We start from the raw sequence: 23,695 nt of genomic DNA, 5'->3' as shown, positions 1-23,695 counted from the left end.
CCTGCTTAACCATCCAACTGACCTGCTTTTAGTCATTCACATGTCACTGAGACACATCTCTTCTGTTAATCAATGTCTGCCTTATTTACTCTTACTATGTCCAGTGTATTTAACTGCAGCCATATGGCTGGCTGTAGGTTTAGCTCTGGTTACTGTATATTACTGTATAAAATGCACAGTTTTGGTGAATCTTTGTGGTATTCTGGATGCTTGTGTTAGATTATACCTCTTAATGGCAATTGGCAAATGTCTAGTGTGCTAATAGTTGTGTTTTGTTTTAACATGTACCTGCTACATATTTAAGCTCCATTAATGGTACAGGATTTATTTAGATAGTGACATATATAATTCTCTTTAAACACAAGATTAGCTTAGTGGAGCATGACAGACACCACCTGATATAGAACCTGTGAGTGTTTGTTTGGTCTGTGAATTTACCTGTGAGTCCCTGTCTGTGCTCATGTGTAATAGATTGTAAGTGAAGAAAACAGCTGAGACGCTCTATCACTCCAAAATATGACCTGCATCTTTAATTGGTCGACCAGCCAAAAATATGGCCAACACTGCCAGGCTTGCTTGGGTTATTAGTTACTGGAAAAAAAGACTGTGCAGGCTGGCTGCAGTGATCCATTGGTGGTGCTTATTCTCATTTGTAAACCTTTGAATTCAAGTTAATTTGTGTTGTTGTTTCCACTTAAGTCTCTGGAGTGACTTCACTACTAGTCCTCGTGAGTTTGTGAGCATGTGTCTCTGTAAATAGCTGTCACTGCTGGAGGGAAAGTGTCTTCCACATGGACAATGGGCAGCTCAGAGCTCATTCTCAGCCGCATTCACATTGTGACTTGTCTACACATTCAAAACTCATCTATTTCATAAGTGTTTGCGCTTGTTAGGTTAGCTAGTGTCTCAAATCTATTAGCAATCACCTTAGAGTGTGAATATTACTGTACAGTTTATTTTGCAGTGTGAATCATTATTTCATGATAAAAAATATGTCTATGTTTAAGAACATAGTGGTGGGTATATATCCGCCAGCTTCTTTCTGCAGGGTCCAGCTGGTCAGGGCTGGTGTAAGGTTACAGCACACAGAAGGCCTGTTCCCTCTCTGGCCTCCTCCGATCAATAAAGAGGGCAAGAGAGGAAGAGGGAGAGAATAAAAGAGGGAGTGAGTGATTATCGAGACAGGGAAGAGAAAAAGAGCATTAGACAAAGCGCGAGAGTGAAATGGATAAGCATGTGAGGCTGTAAGTGCAGGAACAGTGTATACTGACCGAGGGAGAGTGTTCAGCACAAAATGTGGAATAGGGAAAGACACACACACACACACACACACACACACACACACACACACACACACACACACACACACACACACACACACACACACACACACACACACACACACACACACACACACACACACACACACACACACAGACACTAACACGGGGACATTCCATAGGCGTAATGGTTTTTATACCGTACAAACCGTATGTTTTACCCCCCTACACTGCCCCTGCCCTTAAACCTGCCCATCACAGAAAAATTTCTGCATTTTTACTTAAAAAACTCATGATTTATAAGCATTTTGAAAAATGGGGACATGGGTAATGTCCTCATATTTCACCCTCTCCTTGTAATACCTATGTCATACCCATGTCATTATACACATTTGTGTCCTCATATGTCACAAAAACATGCCCAAACACAAACACACACACACACACACACACACACACACACACACACACACACACACACACACACACACACACACACACACACACACACACACACACACACACACACAAATATATATATTCAAAAGTTTTCAACAAGGCTGCGTTTATTTGATCAAAAATAATAGTTTTGTAATAACAATATAATTGTAATATTGTGAACATTACTCCTTCACATTACTCATTACTCTTACTGATATCCTTCAGATATCATTCAAATATGCTAATTTGGTTCTCAAGAAACATTTATTTTTGTTATCAATGTTGAAAATCGTTGATTAATATTTTGTTGAAACTGACATTTTTTTCCAGAATTCTTTAATTTCTTTAATTAATAAAAAAATAAAAATTTAAGAAGAATTTAATAGGAATGTACATTTTTTTATTAATTTTTACAAACTACTGACAACATTTCTTCCAAATTTCAAATAGAAATGTTAGCATACAATAAAGCATTTATTTGCAGAAAATGACAAATAGTCAAGATAGCAAAAAATATGCCATCCTTTCAGAACCTGACTAATGCTAAGAAAACAAGTTTATATACATTTATAACTTGGGAAGAGTTCAGAAATTAATATTTGCTGGAATAACCCTGATTTCTAATCACAGCTTATATGCGTCTTGGCATCAGTCGGTCACATTGCAGTTGGGTGACTTTATGCCACTCCTGGAGAAACAATTCAAGCATTGTGGCTTTATTTAATGGCTGGCGACCCTCTTGAGGTTTTTCAGTGGGGTTCAGGTCTGGAGATTGTGTTGGCCATTACAGGATCTGGTGGTCCTCCATCCACATATTGATTGGCCAGGCTGTATGGATTGGAGCATTATCCTGCACAAAAGAATGAAAAACCACATCCTCAAAAAAAAACAAAAACAAAAATTCTCATGTGAGACGTGGCAGTTCAAAACTGCTGTTTTGGTGTGCAGTATTTTTGCTCTGCCTTTTTTATGGGTTGTGGTGGCTCAAAAATACAGGAGCTCAACAGCCAAACACAGTTATAACTCTTTAAACAGAAAGACTTCACTCATTAAAATCACACTGCCACAGAAAGAGATCCACAGATAGAATGAGAATGAGAGGAGGGGGTAAAAGGAGATCATGAGGAGAGGAACAGGGTAGAGGGATGACATCATCTCCTGCTCTCTGCACTGTTTTCTTTCCCTCGCATCTCTCTCTCTCCTCTCTCTCTCTCTCTCTCTCTCTCTCTCTCTCTCTCTCTCTCTCTCTCTCTCTCTCTCTCTCTCTCTCTCTCTCTCTCTCTCTCTCTCTCTCTCTCTCTCCTCTCCTCTCTCTCTCTCTCTCTCTCTCTCTCTCTCTCTCTCTCTCTCTCTCTCTCTCTCTCTCTCTCTCTCTCTCTCTCTCTATGTCCCACTGTTGCTTATTGGCCATTCTATATTTAGCAGCTTTGCATGTTGAATATTACAGCATGTTTAGTGACTGGTCTAAACTGGAGTGATATCATTCCACTTTAGACTTTAAATTATTGCTATTTCTTCAATTAATCATTATAGTTTTCACATTCTTTCCAGGATTTAAGTTCATTTCAAATATTAATTTTATTCATTCTGTCAGTTTTGTTGTGCTGTCAAATTCTCTGTGCATCTCCAGTTCCTCGTGTCTCCACCCTCTTTCTCTCACACTTTTCCCTAGATAATTTAGTTTTTCTTTTCAGACTGCTGTGGCTGTGTCAAGCTCTTTTGCACCTTATGCTTCCCCCTGTCTACAAACAACCACACCAGCCTCTTTTCTTCACAATCACTTCAGCAATCGTCATTTGCACTTTTTTATTTCTTGTTCTATCTGTCTCCTTTGACCTTACCTGCTGCACTAACCTACTTGGTTGACTCTAGCTATTGCAGACAATGTTAAGACTTATCCATTTTTAATGTCGAGTAATTGTACAAAGTAGCAAGCTGAAGTTAAAGGAAAGGATAGATTGAAAGACACAGAGAGAGAGATTCACATTGCAATGTACATGAAGAGGAGGGCATGTAGTTGTGTTGAGTTTTCAGATGAATGGAGTGGATTGTCATGGTTATTGCATCCCGAGGCGCTATGTCCGCAGAGGGCCAAGACAGCACAGGGTTAAAGATAGCACCCGCTAATCCTGTTAGCACCAGACGCCTCCACTCATTTCTCATTAGCATCCCGTCCATCCACTTCAAGAAAACTGCATTAATATACTCTATAGATCCAAGGGTCTTGTAACTGTGCTGTTGGAGAGCATAAAAATAGAGGTTCTGTCCTGGCATTGATGGCTTCATGAAGAACCTTTCATGCCCATGGAACCTTTCCATTTGCACAAAAGGTTCTTTATAGTGGGAAAAGGCTCTGAAGATGATTAAAATGTTCTTCAATTACACTAAGAAAACAAAATGTTTTTTTTTTTTTTTAAAGAATTGTTCACAAAAGGTTCTATGGGGACCCAAAAGTTTCTTATATTGTGTCGCTTTACACTCTTAGAAGAAAATATTATTTTGAATGGGTTGGTTCACCCAAAAATATTGGTCAAGTGGTTCAACCTTAATTTTATGAAGCGACAAGAATACTTTTTGCGCGCAAAAACAACAACATTATTCAACAATTTCGTGTAGTCTGTGTAATGCCGAGTTCAGATTGCACGATTTTCAAACTTCTCGGAACAATGCTCTTTTCACACTGCATGACTATCTGGGCCAGCCATCAGTTGCTGCTGTATTCAGACTGCACAATGTATCTGCAACAGGGGGTTTCACATTGCATGACTGTACAAGAGGACGAATCGCCGACAGCTCTATCCTGTCCGCAAACTACGTTTCATAATGCGAGATCGCACGTGCGTCAGGCTGGAATTGTTATTAAAAAAATTGCAGAAATCTTGCAATCCAAATTGTCTGTGCGCTTATTTGTTGCGAAAAGGAGAAAAAGAAAATAAGACTATGGAGGAGGAAATGGTTGGAGACACAGGGAGCAATGATAGTGTTCTGCAAAGAGAGTTTAACATAAATGCAATGCATTTACAATTTGCAATGTGCTGCTGTTGCAGCTGATCAATCAAATGTTTGTGCTTTGTTTCTGTTTGATATAGTTGTAAATATATCTATTAAAATACTGATATTCTGGTTTATAACTCCTCCCTGTCCTTCCTACTGGCCTGTATCTTGCTTACTCATTGGCTGCAAGTCAAAATAGGGCAGTTTATGCCACAGTGCAGCGCTTTTGAGTTCTACGGCAGCCAATGCTGTTCACATGAGCACCACGACGCATGCGTGTGATGAGGACGCAGGAGCTGCGCTGTATTTACATTGTAAACTGCATAGGAGACTGTCATAGATGTGAAGTAATTGTTGAATAAAGTTGTTAGTTTTGTTTGTTTTTGCGCACAAAAAGTATTCTCGTCACTCCATAAAATTAAGGTTGAACCACTGGAGTCACATGGATGATTTTAATGATGTTTTGATTACCTTTCTGGGCCTTGAAAGTGTTTATTACTCTTAGATTTCATCAAAAATATCTTCATTTGTGTCCTGAAGATGAACGAAGGTCTTCAGGGTTTGAAGACCACGATTTTTGAGTGAACTAACCCTTTAAACCTGACAGTATTATGCAATCATTTAAGACTATAAAGGTTGTTTAAAATTGAGTAAAGAACCCAAGGGTTCTATGTAGAACCTTTGTATTAGCATTTTCAAAAAAAGTACTGTGGGGGTACCATGGTACAGTTATTGTCATATATTATATTTATGTGCATGGTTTTTACCATGATATGTTTGCAGATGCCTTTATTCAAAGCAAATTACAGCAGAGAAACATAAAAATTAACAAAATTCATAGTATAAAATGCCTGGTTTATTGGGAAGCTTCAAGCTATACTAGGACAAATATAGTAAGCTCATGGTAAATGTGCAGTATATTTGTGTATATATGTATATTCAATTACATCTCCTCTCCTTCCTGTCCCTCAGATGCTCCAGTGGCAGAACTTCATGACTTGTTCTGTAAGAAGCTGCAGCAGTGTTGTGTGCTTTTTGACTTTCTGGACTGTGTCGCCGACCTGAAGGGGAAAGAGATCAAACGCGCTGCGCTGAACGAGCTTGTGGAGAGCGTGGCCACCAGTCGCGGAGTCCTCATCGAACCCCTTTACCCAGAGGCCATTAAGATGGTGAGATGAATCGCGAAAGAGAGAAAAAGTGATGGAGTAGGATGGGATTTGATAAAAGAGCAGAAGAGGCAGAGGGAGATAAATCATTTTGAGGGATGCACAGGATCTCCAATGCACTAAAGTGCACTTAAAGACTCAGAAGCATTTACGTTTCTTTGTGTTTAGCTACATTAGCTTTGTACAGTATGTAGCTGAAATACAAAAACACCTTAATTGGGGAGCAATTGATTTTTGTTAACTGGTCCTTTTATGTTTTGATGTGAAAGACAAAGGGAGGAATTCATTAAGAATGAATTTATGTCATTTGATAGCGCTCTTTATTTGCATATGCTGTCAGCGTTGTTTGTTTTAGCCCCTTGTTTCCTAGAGGAATTATGCAAATAAAGTAACAATAATGGTTGCTCTGATCAGTTGAAAATGTAAGAAAATATATTTTAAAAATGAAATTCTATTTACTTACATATGGCACAATAAGTGCAACTGTGCAAGGCAAATAGCGGTAAGTTTTGAGAATAAAGGCTAAGTCTATAATGAGTTTGTTGCAAAGAAAAGCACCACTGAAAAGAAGGCCTGTTCACACCAAGGACGATAGCTATAAAGATAACGATAAAGATAGTTTTACCCAAAAGACTCATGAGGCGAGAATAACATTTGAATAAGATTTAATTACAGTTGTTTACAATGAGTATCATATATGAAGTGATACAGTTCTTTGGCGTAGGCCCCTATCCGGAGGGTACGGATGCTTGCAGTTCCTGCCTAAAGATGAAGGCAGGAGCGGAGCCTACCCCCACTGTATGGACAGGGACCGACCTGGTGGTGGTGGGGGGGATGGGGGTGAACGGCGGCGTCAGTATCTGCGAACGTAGTAATGGGTGGGAACAGAACTTATATACTACAGATGACAAATAATGATTGACTAGATAGATAATTAATGAATGACGTGACATAGGAGTCTTCCAGGTAGAACTACCCTAGAGCTTCCATTTCTAAAAATCATTCTCAATATAAAAGAATAGAGTTCACACCACGGCTATAACGATAAAGGCACAGAGAAACAATATCATTTACAGCTTTTGATATATAAAAGGTCATGGTAATATAAGAATATCCTCTAAGTTTGAAACTGGAAGTCTGAAAACTTCCTTGTTAGTCAAAGAAAAGCTTTTATAGACACCAGGCTCAGCAAACGGTCCTGTGCTTTATACTTACATCACTGCGCGACGAAACACCGCCTATACAGAACGTGTAATTTAGTAGCCCTGCCCACCGACTCATGGAGCTGATCGGTCGATCACAACTTACAAGCCAGCAGCAATAAACATGTGGAAGATAGCAAGCAAGATATTGTGGAAGAACACAGTCGCTGCATAAGCTTCCTTCGGATCGTAATATTAGGAATGTGTGATACTTCAGCTCACGTGGGGAAGACATGTTCACTTCAGTTCACTGCGGGATCGTTTGTAAACAAATCTCCGGTCGATGCTGGATTTGGATCCGACAGGAATGGTGCAACACACGTATGTGAGTAAAACGTGTTTTGAAATGTGACATAATACTGCATTGTTATAGATCGTTTTGATTATGTGTCCGTGTCTAACAGAAACATACATTTATCATGCTGGACTCGGACACGAATGGGCAAGGGCTCGCAAAGCCCGGCAGGCCGATGAATCTCATTGTATTCCGTTCCCGTTCTGCTATACTCTCTCTCGAATCTCGACTTGACATCTGAAGGCCGGCGCGCCGAACGTGTGTGTGTGCGCGGTTTGCGCTTATATCGTCCGATCTTGCGGGCTATGTGTAATATAAAAAACAGTCCAATCAATAGCGGGGTTGATGAGAAATAAATAAATCATTGTGTTTTTTTATAAAGACGTTTACGAGCCCTGTGTTCGAGAGAATCATTCCGGTTGCCGCATCTCGCTCAATCTCTCCTTTCTCATGTGAACTGAACTGACAGGGGAGCTTAAGCTCATTAAATATGCACATCTTATACAATCCAATCCAAGGCCTTGGGCGTTTACTTCTAAGTCTCCAGTGCAGCACGCCCATCAAAACCCAACGTTTTGGAGAGAGCCTCAAACCAGTGTAGAAAATAGCCTATTACTTATTAGTTATGATGTTTTTGAATGTAAAAAACACACAAACATCATTAGTTGACCTCAGACAACAGTATAAAAAATTAGAAAAAGCCAGTTCATGACACCTTTAATGTAATTTGCTTTGGGGAAGCAATCATATGATGTCCATGCTTTATTAAAACAGAACTTTTCAACCCCTCTTCTTCCTGTAGATCTCAGTGAACATTTTTAGAACTCTCCCACCCAGTGAGAACCCTGAGTTTGACCCAGAGGAGGATGAACCAGCTCTGGAAGCCTCCTGGCCACACTTACAGGTACATGTCAATTCTCTCATTCTCATTCACACACACACACACTAACACATACACTGACATTATGAGTTTTTTTATAGCTTGTGTCCCAGCTCTGATGTCATTTCCTCTCTCTTTCCCTCTTATTCTTTTTTTTGCATCTAGTTGGTGTATGAATTCTTTTTACGCTTTCTTGAGAGTCCAGATTTCCAGCCTTCTCTTGCCAAGCGCTACGTGGACCAGAAGTTTGTTCTTCAGGTACAGAGCTTTTACAGGCGTAGAAGCATGATTTTTAACATTTGTAAACCCTTTTATACCTACAAGGATGCATAATATATACATGCATGTATATCTATGTGTGTGTTTATGTATTTATGTATATATAGTCTGCATATGTTTAATTTATATAATTCAGTTTAATTAATAATATTCGTATTAGTGGTCAATTGATTAGTCGCGATTAATCGCATCCAAAATAAAGGTATATCTTTATACAATATATATATAAATGTGTGTATACTGTGTATATGGCTGAATACACCACACACTTCTTTATGTATTCAAGATATATTTGCATGTATATACTGTATATATATATATATATATATATATATATATATATATATATATATGCAAGTGTGTGTATTTATATATACATAATAATTATACACAGTACACACATATATTATGTACAGCACCAAATTATATACACACACACACATATGTATTAGGGCCGGGACTCGATAAAAAAAAAAATCTAATTAATTAGAGGCTTTGTAATTAATTAATCGAAATTAATCGCATTTTAATTGCATATAAATATTTGACCTGAGAACAGTGAGAAGTAATTTTTCATATGGATTTTTAGTATACCATTGAATAATGACTGAATACATAAGCTTAATCAACAAAATATTGTTTATTTATTTCAGTCCAGCAGACCAGTGCAATGTCTGTCATTAAGTTTAGCAAAAGCATATTTGTGATATTTGAGGCTCGATGTGCTGCGGTGATACGCAAATTCCTTGTTGTATAGCTTACACACAACCATGCTCTTGTCGACGCTTCCATCCTTTCATTTTTTAAAACAAAATTTCCCATCCACAGGGGCCATGCAAAGGGGTCTCATCAGCTTCTTCGTTCATGTTCACTATGGTTTGTTGCTGTCGTGACTCGTGAACGCTAGTTGGTGTTCCAGTATAATCGGTCCATCGAAACTCATTCAGTGAAAAACGTTCCGTGGTGCAAAAATAAGTGCGGTTAAAATTTTATTTTTATTAGTTATAATATCATTTTTATAATATCATTTTTATTAGTTATTTATTTTTTTGCGTAATTAATCTTAATTAACGCGTTAAAGTCCCGGCCCTAATATATATATATATATATATATATATATATATATACACACATTATGACGACTGACAGTTAAAGTGAAAAACACTGATTATCTCAATCAAGGCACCTGTTAGTGGGTGGGATATATTAGCCAGCAAGTGAACATTTTGTCATCAAAGTTGATGTGTTAGAAGCAGGAAAAATGGACAAGCATAAGAACCAGACCAGTTAGGGTGCACATGCTGAACCCTGTCCACTGCCGAAAGCGGCAACAGTGGGCACATGAGCATCAGAACTGGGCCACAGACCAATGGTAGAAGGGGGCGTGGTCTGATGACTCACATTTTCTTTTACATCACGTGGATGGCTGAGTGTGTGTGTGTGTGTGTGTGTGTGTGTGTGTGTGTGTGTGTGTGTGTGTGTGTGTTGCTTACCTGAAGAGAACATGGCATCAGGATGCACTATGCAAGCAGTGGGAGGTGTGATGGTGTGGGCAATGTTCTGCTGGAAAACTTGGTTCCTGCCATCCATGTGGATGTTACTTTAGCACTTACAATCTACCTAAGCATTGATCCAGACCATGTACTCCCTTTAATGGAAACGGTATTCCCTGGTGGCTGTGGCTCTTTCTGCAGGATAATGCACCCTGCCACGAAGCAAAAATGGTTCAGGAAAGGTTTGAGGAGCACAACAGCGAGTTTGAGGTGTTGACTTGGCCTCCAAATTCCATAGATCTCAATCCAATCAAGCATCTGTGGGATATGCTGAACAAACAAGTCCAATCCATGGAGGCCATACCTCGCAACTTACAGAACTTAAAGTATCTGCTGCTAACATCTTGGTGTCAGATACCACAGCAAACCTCCAGGGGTCTAATGGAGTCCATATGGAGTCTATTTTGGGAGCAAAAGGGACCAACACAATATTAGGAAGGTCATAAACATTCCCCTTAAAGGGATACTTCCCCGCTTTTTCATATTAAATTATGTTATTCCCTTAACTAAAACAAGTTGATACATACCTCTCTCTTCTCAGTGCGTGCACTTAATCTCTCTGACACGCGGTGACGATCTGATAGCATTTAGCTTAGCCCACTAAGCCTAGTTCATAGCCTGTCGTGGTCATACTCAATTTTAGTCAGAATATGAGTCTGAAGCTGCTCCATTGGGCTGTGATTATGAGGCGTGTTTCAACCGAACGAGGAAAGACCTCAATTGGACAGACCTACAACCAATCAGAGCAACGAAGCGACGCATTGTCAAATGTCAACAGAGCTCAACTGCACTGTGTTGCCAAGTCCGCGTTTTTTTTTCGCAGGTTGTTTTCTATGTCCGCAGGTTGAAGCGACTATTATGTGATATATAGACCCATGAGTGCGAATTTTAGCAGGCATCCTTGTCAAAATAAAAATAAAAATTTCCGGAAACCCCCCCGAGAAGCTATTGTTTAGGGCTAGTAGTTGGTGGGTTTTGTTGTAAAAACTTGGCAACCCTGTCTGCACGCACGCTGAAATAAACGACCTTTCCCGTGGTGTAAAAAAATAAAAGAATTTAATGATACACAGAGTACTTACCCAACATGATCATCATTTTTAGAGAAATTGTGAAGGTGAATGCATATACAAACAAGCTCTCCGTTTAGGATTCGAAAAAATATAATCCAAGCCCCTTTGATGACGTTCATGATTACGTTACTGTTTATCATCTGTCCTTCATCGTCTAAAGCCCGCCCTGATGATTTCATTGGTCCGAACAGTTTCTGTTCGGGGATAATTACTCCTCTATGGAGCGAGGCCAGACCGAACTGCCCAACCTAAAAATGTTGTGTGCAGGGCTAAATTCGGCTGACATCCAGGCTACTCAGTTCATTCACTATGGTACCAAACAGAGATCAAGTTAGAAGTGACCAAACACCTCCACATTTTCCCTATTTAAATACAGTTACACAAATAGCTGAACCACCTAGTATGGTGACAAAATAAAACGTGGCGCTTTTCTAAGCGGATTAACTATACATAAAAATGAGTACTTTGACTCGGCGCAGTAAAAAGTCATGCCTAAAAAATCTTCCATCACATCTGTGTGTGAGGAAGGATGTATCAGGCGTGACTTTTTAACGTGGAGGTGTTTGGTCACTTCTAACTTGTTCTCTGTTTGGTACCATAGTGAATGAACTGGGCTTAGTGGGCTAAACTAAATGCTATCAGATCGTCACTGCGTGTCAAAGAGATTAAGTACACGCAATGAGAAGAAAAAGGTATGTATCAACTTGTTTTAGTTTAGGGAATAACATAATTTAATATGAAAAAGTGTTGAAGTATCCCTTTAGGTGTCAGGACATATATGACTAGTGCTTTTAATAAAGTGCAAAGGCTGACGTGTGTGCTTTTGTGTGTGTGTGTGTGTGTGTGTGTGTGTGTGTGTGTGTGTGTGTGTGTGTGTGTGTGTGTGTGTGTGTGTGTGTGTGTGTGTGTGTGTGTGTGGATGTAGCTGTTGGAGTTATTTGACAGTGAGGACCCCAGAGAGAGAGAATATCTGAAGACTATCCTTCACCGTGTCTATGGCAAACTCCTGGGCTTGAGGGCCTACATCCGCAAACAGATCAACAACATCTTCCTCAGGTCAGACACAGTCATATACACAAAAAGCATGACTAGCATTGATATTACACAGACAATAACTGCTCTTTCTTCCGTCTTTAAAACGTCAACACTTTTTTTTTTAACCTTGCAGGTTCATCTATGAATCTGAGCGTTTCAATGGAGTTGCTGAACTTCTGGAAATTTTGGGAAGGTAGATACTCTTTCAAACTCTCATAATAGAAAGCACACTAAATTTGTGTTAAAAATCAGCTCATATAATGTTAATATTGCAAACCGATGTAAATTAGAAGATTATAAGGTTAGAAACCCTGTGGTTTAGTCATTGTTTCCAGTGTTAGGAGGTACATCTTAAGGTAATATCTTACAATCTATCTTGAATTGATTAAATTATAGTTTTACATAACTTAATGTGGCAGCAGATTACTGGAGAGATGCTTTATGGTGTGTGAGCTGGAGATTCAGAGACTTAGCAAACATCTCCGACATCAGCGCTGGCAGCATGTACCTGCTGCCTGTTCCCCAGTCATGTTTCCCATCTTAAGCGTGTCCAGCCATGTTATTCACAGCCATGTTCTCAGCGAAACCAGTGCTGCTTTGCATATTGGGTTCAACGTACACAAAATGGTGCCTATGTCTCGGTGTGTGTAATAGAATAAACAAAGCAAACCTTTGACAGAGAGAAACAGGGGAAGAGAGACAACCAGGGGGAGGAATGAGTCAGAGTGTTGGGGATGGAGGTCTAAATTCAGGTTGATGCCAGTAGTATTTATAGTGCCTCCCACCCACACATCTCTCTGATCACTACTGAAGAGAGAATGAGGTGGAACGAGGGAAAGAGAGAGAGAGAGAGAGAGAGAGAGAGAGAGAGAGAGAGAGAGAGAGAGAGAAAGAAGGAAAGAAAAGAAAAGAAAGAAAGAAAGAAAGAAAGAAAGAAAGTTGAGTTGTATATATATTCAGGAAAGGATAATATATAACATATATATATAAAATTATATATATACAAAATGTGTAATAAATAAATAACGAAAATATTTGTAGGATAGTTATGTATATTTTAAAATCTGTAAAACTGAAATATTTAAATGTCAATATTATAATAATATTTAAACTATATATATATATATATATATATATATATATATAGTTTATAATGTATATTTCATAAAATACAGAAATTTTACCAACAGTATATATAAACAGTTTTTACCTGTTTTCCCTGGGAATAGATTTTTCTTCTAAATCAAATGCATTTTTTATTTAGAGATATTTTTTTTTTTGAACTGTTTGACTTATTCGATTGTTTCAAATGCATTTGTGCCAAATAGTAAAGTAAGCATAGTAAAGTGGAGTAAATAAAGTTAAAATTATAACAGAAGCTAACTTGTAGAATTAGAGAAAGATTATGTAAAAGGAGAGTTGAAGGAAGAGAGTCGATTGTAGAATAAAAGAGAGGAACAGAAAAAGACAGTATAGATGGTATGGAATTAAATAACAGGAAAGAACAAAGATAAAGCTAAAGAATTGAAAGAGAGAGATAAAGAAAGAAGGGAGGAGACAGTCAGAAAGAGAGGAAGGATGTTTGGGGGTTTAGCGGGGGATTAACTGATGAACAATAATGTGTCGAATGAGTGTACCAGAGAATCATCAGGACGACTGATACTAATCCTGTTTATTCTCCCCTTTCTCTTTACCCTCTCCTCTCCTCTCCTCTCCTCTCCTCTCCTCTCCTCTCCTCTCCTCTCCTCTCCTCTCCTCTCCTCTCCTCTCCTCTCCTCTCCTCTCCTCTCCTCTCCTCTCCTCTCCTCTCCTCTCCTCTCCTCTCCTCTCCTCTCCTCTCCTCTCCTCTCCTCTCCTCTCCTCTCCTCTCCTCTCCTCTCCTCTCCTCTCCTCTCCTCTCCTCTTTTCCAGTATCATAAATGGCTTTGCTCTGCCTCTCAAATCAGAGCACAAGCAGTTCCTGGTGAGGGTCCTGATCCCCCTGCACACTGCCAAGTCTCTCTCCATTTTTCATGCGCAGGTTAGAGTCAGACGCCCAGACACAGTCACACTGGGGATGCACATTCAGATATTATGCTGTTACTCAATGAACTGTAATGTGATATCACACCACAAGGGGGTGCTAAATACTAATGAAAATGCACTTTATACATCCAAAAAAAATGATCAGTTGGTTAAAAGTCATTGCCAGAATCAATTCACATTTATACACAATAACATGCATATTTAATGTCCAGGAGTAATTTTGGGGACACTGCATTAAAGTCTGAACTCATCTCGCCTTTGTGTGTGTATGTGTAAATACATACACATACAAAAGTTTGTGGTCAGTAAAACATTTTCCCGGAGTGTGATCATGTGACCCTAAAGACAAATTCAACTTTGCCATTTCAGGGATAAATTACATTTTATAAATATAAACGATCATTTTAAATCATAATAATATTTCAAGATGTTCCTATTTTACTGTATTTTTTGTTTGACTGTATTTGGTCAAATAAATGCAGCCTTGGTAAGCATAACAATCATACCGACCCCAATCCTTTGAGCTGTATTGCACATACATTATTTCAATAGAATCAGCAGATTATTCCTCATATTAACAGCATGCTATGTCTGAAAAGTGCTTTTGTAATATTAGTACTCCCTGTTTGTATATGTTTATAAGTGTGTATTCTGAAAGTGCTTGTCCTACATTCCTACACTCGCCCTTTCCCTTGTCAATATCCCCCCATCCATAATTCAGTGCCCACACTCCGGGCTGTTTATGCTTCTTACTCGCCACAAGGGCATATATAGCTCTCCCAGGGAATGCCTTTGGGTGGCCAGACTTTTTTTATGTAGCTTCCATAGAAACAGAAGGACAGTGCAGCCAAATCCTTAATCACACTTCCCTCAAGGCTTCTTCAGAACATCACACGTTTCTAGAGAGCTCTTAGCAAGATGAAAGGCTAAATACCGAACTCTATTTATATAAATGGTTTTGTCACCAGCATTAAGTGTGCATTTCACTGATTCTTTTGCCCTTTGTGTAACCTGCGGCTGTTGTGATTTGGTTACTATTTTATTTGTTTGCATAGGAACTAATGGTGAGTGGTTGATATAAGTCTGGGAGATTTATCCTGGATGATTAGAGCTTAGTCCCATTGAGCCTCAAACTACTGAGTGACACCAGGGGATATATTTTCACTGAGGTGTCTCTCGGGTATGGGATTTTTATCTTGTGCCAAGTCAAAACATACCAAAGCCTTGTAAAGTGTTTAGATTTAATCTTAGTTTTACCTTGGCCAGTTTATGGGTGGTTCTCAGGCAGACAAATATACGAACACACACACACACACACACACACACACACACACACACACACACACACACACACACACACACACACACACACACACACACACACACACACACACACACACACACACACACACACACACACACACACACACACACACACACACACACACACGTCTGGTGCGCGATCTTTGTGGGGACTTGCCATAGACGTAATGGTTTTTATACCATACAAACCATATATTCTATCCCCCTACACTGCCCCTGCCCCTAAACCTACCCATCACAGGAAACTTTCTACATTTTTACTTTCTCAATAGAACTCATTATGTATGATTTATAAGCTTTTGTACCCATGGGGACCTCAATTTAGGTCCCCACGGTGACAGGAGTCCCTATGAGTCTGTGTGCATTCAGGTTGGAAGTCCTCACCAGGCTAGAAAAACATGTACACACATCACACACACTCACACACACACACACACACACACACACACACACACACACACACACACACACACACACAATGACATTGTGATTTTTATATAGTACAAACTGTATATTCTATCAACGAACACTAACCATACCCCTAAACCTACCCATCACAGACAACGTTCTGCATTTTTACATTTTTATAAAGTGATAAATGATTTATAAGATGTTTTTCTCATGTTGACCAAAAAGATGTCCCCATAAAATAAAAATATTATTAGTTTTACTATACTTGTGGTGACATTTGGTCCCATAACATAGGGAATACTAGGCACACACACACTTATGCTTCCACCTCAGAGTAAAAAAAAAAATTGTGAGATCAATTTTAAAAGAAGAATAAATTGAGAATTATGAAGTCAGAATTATGAAAAATAAAGTTGCAAATATGACAAAGTTTCAGTTTTTAGATGAACAATTTTGAGATATAAAGTTACAATTACAAAGAAATTAAAATTGTGGGATAGAGCTGCAATTATGATTAAAACAAGTTGCAGTTGTAAGATATAAAGTTATAATTAAGACATATGAAGTGGCATTTGTGAGGGATATTTGTGAGATTTTATTTGAACTTTAGGCATAACAGGCTTCCATTATCTTCTACAAAGATTCAGACAGTGCACATAAACGTACCCTTGCTAGCGAAACATCTGAACCTTTTTGTAAAGCACTACATAGACTGAGAACTAAGAGGATAATTATGATGTTCTTGTTGGAAAAAGAATGAGAGAAAAAAAAACAGAGTTAACAGGGCTCTCAGCCCCTGGGGAAAGACAGAGGTTTTATGTGACATCAGCCCTTCCAAAGTACGTACACACACACACACACACACGCACGCACACACACACACACACACACACACACACACACACACACACACACACACACACACACACACACACACACACACACACACACACACACACACACACACACACACACACACACACACACACACACACACACACACACACACACACACACACACACCATCACCACCCTAGCAGCTTACCCAGGCAACAGTGCAGAAGGGCTTCCGTGGCAACAAAAAACATACACTTGTGACCAAATCACATGAGCACACACACAAACACATTCGTGTAACCTCCCTTTAAAAAAACATCCTTTTCTCACTCTTTTGCTTGTAATCTCTGAGGCTCAGGTGCTTTGTGACTCTTTCCTCTTCAGGGAATATATTAATCTGGAAATAAATGCAGCATGTGTGTGCAGACTAAGGATGTCATCATTCAGTTATGTATAGGTTTTTCATGTTGCTCTAAGTTGCTTTCTTGAAACGTTGAGTCTGGTTGTTATGCTGAAATCTCTTAAATATATTGTATTGGCAACCCGATTTTCAATGTATCTATGTACTGTATGAGTGATGTGGCCTATTGGGCAGGAATTCGATCCCCTTGAAAGGGACCCACTTCCTAAAATATAAATGCATGTTTATCTTCAATTAGAATTTTCATGTACTAAATTTTAATATTTACTTGAAATTGACTAAATTTAGCTTATACCGCAGTTCATAATACGATAAAGACAGGAGGCACTCCGGCTGGCAGGCGTGACATAGAACCCCCCATTAAGGAGTGGATTCCAGACAATCACTAGCCTGGATGTCAGTCGAACTTAGCCCCGCTTACAACAGTTGAGCTCGGGCACTTCGGGTGGGATCGGTCTGGACTTGATCCATAGAGGAGTAATTATGCCCGAACAGAAACTGTTCGGACCAATGAAATTGTCAGGGCGGGCTTTAGACGATGATGGACAGATGATAAACAGTAATGTAATCATTCCCATCAAAGGAGGTTGGTTGAATTTGTTCTAAACCTAAACGGAGAACTTGTTCGTATATGCATTCGCCTTTACTATTTATCTCAGAAATTATGATCGTGGTAAGTACTCTGTGTATCCTTAAATTCTTTTTTCTTGTTTGAGGGGTAAAATGTGTTTTTTTTTTGGCGAGGTTGCCCTCTAAAATTCACATTCCTGGGTTTATACACTCACCTAAAGGATTATTAGGAACACCACACTAATACTGTGGTTGACCCCCTTTTGCCTTCAGAACTGCCTTAATTCTATGTGGCATTGATTCAACAAGGTACTTAAAGCATTCTTTAGAAATGTTGGCCCATATTGATAGGATAGCATCTTGCAGTTGTTGGAGATTTGTGGGATTCACATCCAGGGCACGAAGCTCCCGTTCCACCACATCCTAAAGATGCTCTATTGGGTTGAGATCTGGTGACTGTGGGATAGAGGTTAGATCGGGCTCAAAAAATCAAGCCCGACCCTACCCGAGCCCGTGCACGTTGTGTCCGAGCCCGGCCCAGCCCGACACCTTAACTTTAATTATGAGCCCGAGCCCGATTTAAACCCGACCATTGTTTAATACGTGGGCGTTTTGACGAGAACGAGCCTGTAATGAGCTAAGTGCAACGAAGGGGACTGGTGAGGCTCATGATAAACCTACATTTAGTTTTCAGTTTTCTCCACAGCGACTGTACAGCCGAATAACATTTTGTTGCAATATTTTCATGTTTAACACTTTGAAGCTGCTTTGAAACAATCGTCATTGTAAAAGTGCTATAGGCTATAAATAAAGTTGACTTGACTCCGCTCAATAATCCGCGCGCTCCTGAACCGCTCACCGGTAAACTGATGTTTGCTCTAATCCAGCTCAGACATTTATCTGTAGCTTTGTTTTTTCCTTCATAGTTATGTTTAAATATTATAATATTATTTTTACATTTCATCTGATTATGATGAGTGAAAAGATGCGAGTGGGTCAGAAATGATTTTGGTGGTTATATTTAGTTTAATATTAAGTTTTGTTTTGTAGAAAGCATTTATTTCGTTTTGTTTAAATTGTATCTTAATTTAAAAAAAAAGGTTTCTTAGGCCAATTGCCTGGATTTAATAAATAAAAAGCAAATGAAGTCGTGGGAGTGATTGCTTTCATTTCATCTCATGAACTGGAGCGCGCATCTCTTAAATAAACCCAAACTCAGCAGGCTTCTTGCCTCACAGACATGAGAAATATGCGTATAGAAAGCTTGAAATGACCACTTTTAAACGAAACGATTCGAAGATATTTAATTAAGCAAAGTGCAGTGTTCACGCGAGCAGCTCTTGACTCAGAGCGTTTCTGTTTATAATGCTGCGCTTCATCACTGCTCGAGCTGTGAGTTTAACACGCATTTTTACACTAATCCTGACTTGTGCAACTTTTTAGCCTACACATTTGTTTCTTAGTTGTTGTATTAGTTCTTACTTTGCTAAATATATATATAATTTCTGATTATAGCATAGCTTTCTGCCCACCCAATTAGACTAGTAAAGTAGGCTAATGATTAAAAATAATAAACGCTTGATCACGGGCCCGGCCCTACCCGACCCGAGGATAGTGCAGGGAAATCTCAGCCCGACCCGGCCCGCGGGTCGTTTCGGGTCAGGTTCGGGCTCGGGCTCGGGTAGGGAATCTAAACTCTACTGTGGGGGGCATTTTAGTACAGTGATCTCATTGTCATTTTCAAGAAACCAATTTGAAATGATTCAAGCTTTGTGACGCATTATCCTGCTGGAAGTAGCCATCAGAGGATGGGTACATGGTGGTCATAAAGGGATGGACATGGTCAGAAACAATGCTCAGGTAGGCCATGGCATTTAAACTATGCCCAATTGGCACAAAGGGGCCTAAAGTGTGCCAAGAAAACATCCCCCACACCATTACACCACCACCACCAGCCTGCACAGTGGTAACAAGGCATGATGGATCCATGTTCTCATTATGTTTACGCCAAATTCTGACTCTACCATCTGAATGTCTCAACAGAAATCAAGACTATTTAGACAAGGCAACATTTTTCCAGTCTTCAGCTGTTCAATTTTGGTGAGCTCATGCAAATTGTAGCCTCTTTTTCCTATTTGTAGTGGAGATGAGTGGTACCCGGTGGGGTCTTCTGCTGTTGTAGCCCATCCGCCTCAAGGTTGTGCATGTTGTGGCTTTACAAATGCTTTGCTGCATACCTCGGTTGTAACGAGTGGTTATTTCAGTCAAAGTTGCTCTTCTATCAGCTTGAAAAAGTTAGCCCATTCTCCTCTGACCTCTAGCATCAACAAGGCATTTTCGCCCACAGGACTGCTGCATACTGGATGTTTTTCCCTTTTCACACCATTTTTGTAAACCCTAGAAATGGTTGTGCATGAAAATCCCTGTAACTGAGCAGATTGTGAAATATTCGACCGGGCCGTCTGGCACCAACAACCATGCCATGCTCAAAATCGCTTAAATCATCTTTTTTCCCATTCTGACATTCAGTTTGGAGTTCAGGAGGTTGTCTTGACCAGGACCACACCTCTAAATGCACTGAAACAACTGCCATGTGATTGGTTGATTAGATAATTGCATTAATGCGAAATTAAACAGGTGTTCCTAATAATCATTTAGGTGAGAGTATATCACATAATTGAGGTTGCTTCAACCCGCGGACATGGAAAACAACCCGCGAGAAAACCGCAGACTTGGCAACACAGTGCAGTTGAGTTCTGTTGACATTTGACAACTAACGTTATGTGTCGCTCCGTTCCTCTGATTGGTTGTAGGTCTATCCAATTGATGTTTTTCCTGGTTCAGTTGATTAAATGCCTCATAATTACAGCCCAACGGAGCAGTATCAGACTCATATTCTGACTAGAATTGAGTATGACAACGTCAGGCTAGACAATGTCACAATGTACAATGTAATGTTACAATGTAAATTCAGGATGGAGGTGATGCAGAGATGGAACTGGGGGAGGGACGGAGGGCCAGGTCCATGGACATGAGGTAGGATTGAGGAGCAAGGGCGTAAACAGTAGAGCAGGATGACCAGGGTAAAGCAGACAAGTCAAGTGACCAGGGCGGAGCTGATGGGATGGGATTGAAGACTGAAGACAGCCAAGGTGGAGCAGAAGAACACCACAGTAGAGTAGACAGGACAGAAGACCAGGCAGAACAGACGACCATCAAGGCATAGATGAGGACCACCACGACGGAGCTGAAGACAGCTCTCAGTGTAACTGAAGACCCCAATGGTCGAACAGATGGGACTGAAGACCACCATAGCAGACCAGACAGGTCAGGACAGGTGGAGCAGGTGGGACTAGGAACCATCAAGGCTTAGGGATGGAACTGGAACAAAAAGAGTGTTCAGTAGCAGCTTCTGTGGCCATAACAGGGCAGGCATACTGTTCATGACATGGTAAGCAGAGTGTTTGATCAGGGCCTTCTCGGATGAAACTGACCTGTCTGGCTGAGACGAGATTCAAAGTTCAGTGGTCATATCTAGGCAGCTAAGAAGCTCAGAGCAAACAGAAAAACCAGGGATGATCTACATGGTCATATCTAGACAGATAAGAAGCTCAGAGCAGACAGAAAACTTAGGGACAATCTCCATGGCTGAATTTAGGCAGACAAAAAGCTCAGAGCAAACAGGAAACTCTGGGACGACAGGCAGTTCACAGGCGACCACTGTGGTCGTTACTAAACAGGCAGGAATGTCAACAACGAAAAAGAAACCAAGTTAATTTGTGGTTTTCTTGACCTTGGCAGGACATATAGAGGGTTCAGGAACAGTTGCCACCTCAGACAAAACAAGATCTTTCCTGTGGTTTCCTGTAGCTCCAAAAGTAAAGTGTGGTGCTAACTACACCATGGTCATATGTTTGATTCTCATGGAAAGCAAGAACTGACAAAAATTTAAAATGTGTACCTTTAATGCAATTTAAGTCGCTTTGGATAAAAGCTTCTGCCAAATGCGTTAATTGCTAATGTAGATCAGATGCCGCCATTTTAGGAACACATAAAATGGCCATTGCCATGACATCTGAAGACTCTGGTGTATTGGCCATGTTGTGACGGGGCTCTGGCATGGTGGTCATGACACCTGAAGACTCTGGTGTGGACCCATTTCGTGGCAGAGCTCCGTGGCCATCAGAGCTCTGGTGGCTATCATAGGCACTCCAGCCTGCAGGTGGGACATGTAGTTTGCCTTTTTTGACAAATAATTTTGTCAGATAGACACCAAGTTTAGTAATCTGTTTTCTTCCCTCATATTTAAAATACCAAAAAAATATATATGAACATACACACACCTATACATTTTCTTTTTTGCAGTTAGTTGTTATGGACTTTATCCAATTTCTAAAGCTTGCACCTAACACAGGCTTTCACACTTTCACCCACATATTGTACCGAAAAGGCAAGCTACACCACTGAGAAGGTGTCTGGTGTGATGCTCACAAGGAACAGGACATGTGCTATCACCACTGTGCCCTTGAGCTAGAAAAAATAACACAAGGCTCTTCCAGGGGGACTGTCCCTGTTCAACGTTTAGGACTGTAATGATATTTACAACAGGTCTACTAAATTACTACATTAAATTCACTACATTTAGCCAGCGTATATTGCAGTTTTGCTGCAGTGCACAGTACCTACGTTTTATACATTGTGTTTAACAGAACTGTTCTTTGTAATTCCAGAAAGCAGTCAAAAGAAATCTGTTGACAGACATCTAGCAGCTACAGTATTGGCACTCACATGTGTTGTTCAGTATAGATACGCACCAATGCATTGACTGCTGCAGAAACTCCCGGTGTGGGCAGATTGATGATAAAGCCATATGGTGACATTTAGGATCTAGATTAGAAAAATTATCTGAAGCACTGAGATAACTTCACAAATAAACCAATCCATGAAAGGCAGAGAAGGGCTATAATATTTTTCTCACAGTGAGCTTGCACTATAATAAATGAACATTCTCCCTAAAGCATGGCTGCATTGACCAACATCCCACCCCAGCACACACATGCAAGCACACACACAAAATCACTCCCTTAGCCTTTAATCAGAAGCACCTGCAGGTAAAATCAATACGCCCCTTGAAGTGTCACTTATAGTGTGTTGACAACCTGCAAGTGACTTTTTTGTGCTCTTTTCATGTAGCTGGCATACTGTGTGGTGCAATTCATGGAGAAGGATGCCACAGTTACAGAACACGTATGTCGAATTTAATGATGTCATCCAACTTCATACCATATCACTGTCACACCAAAAAAAGATGATTGTCTTATATATTTGTCAATTTTATGTACTTCATTAGATCATCAGGGGGTTGCTGAGATACTGGCCAAAAACTTGCACGCAGAAAGAGGTAAGAGAAACATTGCGTACATATAGTTTTAACTCTCAGACCAAACTTTTTTTTTGGTCAGACAAACCCCTTAGACATAAAATATGTGCTTAAAGCTTCTGTCCATAACTTTTTTTGTGTTCAAGATTTACAAAAATTATATAATGGGAATTTACAACATGAATCAATTTTCCAAACCATGTTTTTTTCTTACCCTGAATCATTATGGTACACTTACAATATGTGTTTATATTGGGACTATTTCAGACCAGACTGGTAGGTACCACTGCGGAGGAGCACAGTCCCTGCGTGCCTTACCATAGAAATAAACAGAGAGAAGTAGCTCCGGCTGCAATGTTCTTCCGCTAGATACAGTTCTGTTTATTAACCAGTGGAGCGACAAAAGTTACGGACTGCAGCTTTAAAGTAACTCCTTAGGTTTTAAATTAATATTTCAATAATTTAATGACACGTGTTCATGGTTCTCTGATGTCTATAATAATAATAATAATTATTATTATTATTTATATTAA

General features: G+C 39.8%; 1 protein-coding gene across 2 annotated transcripts in view; it reads left to right on the top strand.

Annotated features, from left to right (window-relative positions):
* ppp2r5b (protein phosphatase 2, regulatory subunit B', beta) overlaps window positions 1–23,695 on the top strand; it is a 33,310-nt gene that overhangs the window by 3,525 nt on the left and 6,090 nt on the right. For both annotated transcript variants that reach the window (XM_067443614.1, XM_067443622.1), the window contains exons 2-9: window positions 5,688–5,884; window positions 8,181–8,282; window positions 8,424–8,516; window positions 12,086–12,216; window positions 12,329–12,388; window positions 14,107–14,215; window positions 22,976–23,029; window positions 23,133–23,183. In XM_067443614.1, coding sequence (XP_067299715.1) covers window positions 5,688–5,884; window positions 8,181–8,282; window positions 8,424–8,516; window positions 12,086–12,216; window positions 12,329–12,388; window positions 14,107–14,215; window positions 22,976–23,029; window positions 23,133–23,183 — 797 coding nt within the window. The remainder of the gene's footprint in view (window positions 1–5,687; window positions 5,885–8,180; window positions 8,283–8,423; window positions 8,517–12,085; window positions 12,217–12,328; window positions 12,389–14,106; window positions 14,216–22,975; window positions 23,030–23,132; window positions 23,184–23,695) is intronic.

The sequence above is a fragment of the Pseudorasbora parva genome, chromosome 1 (assembly GCF_024679245.1).
Source record: "Pseudorasbora parva isolate DD20220531a chromosome 1, ASM2467924v1, whole genome shotgun sequence".
NCBI lineage: Eukaryota > Metazoa > Chordata > Actinopteri > Cypriniformes > Gobionidae > Pseudorasbora > Pseudorasbora parva.
This window is presented reverse-complemented; position numbering and strand designations above follow the sequence as displayed.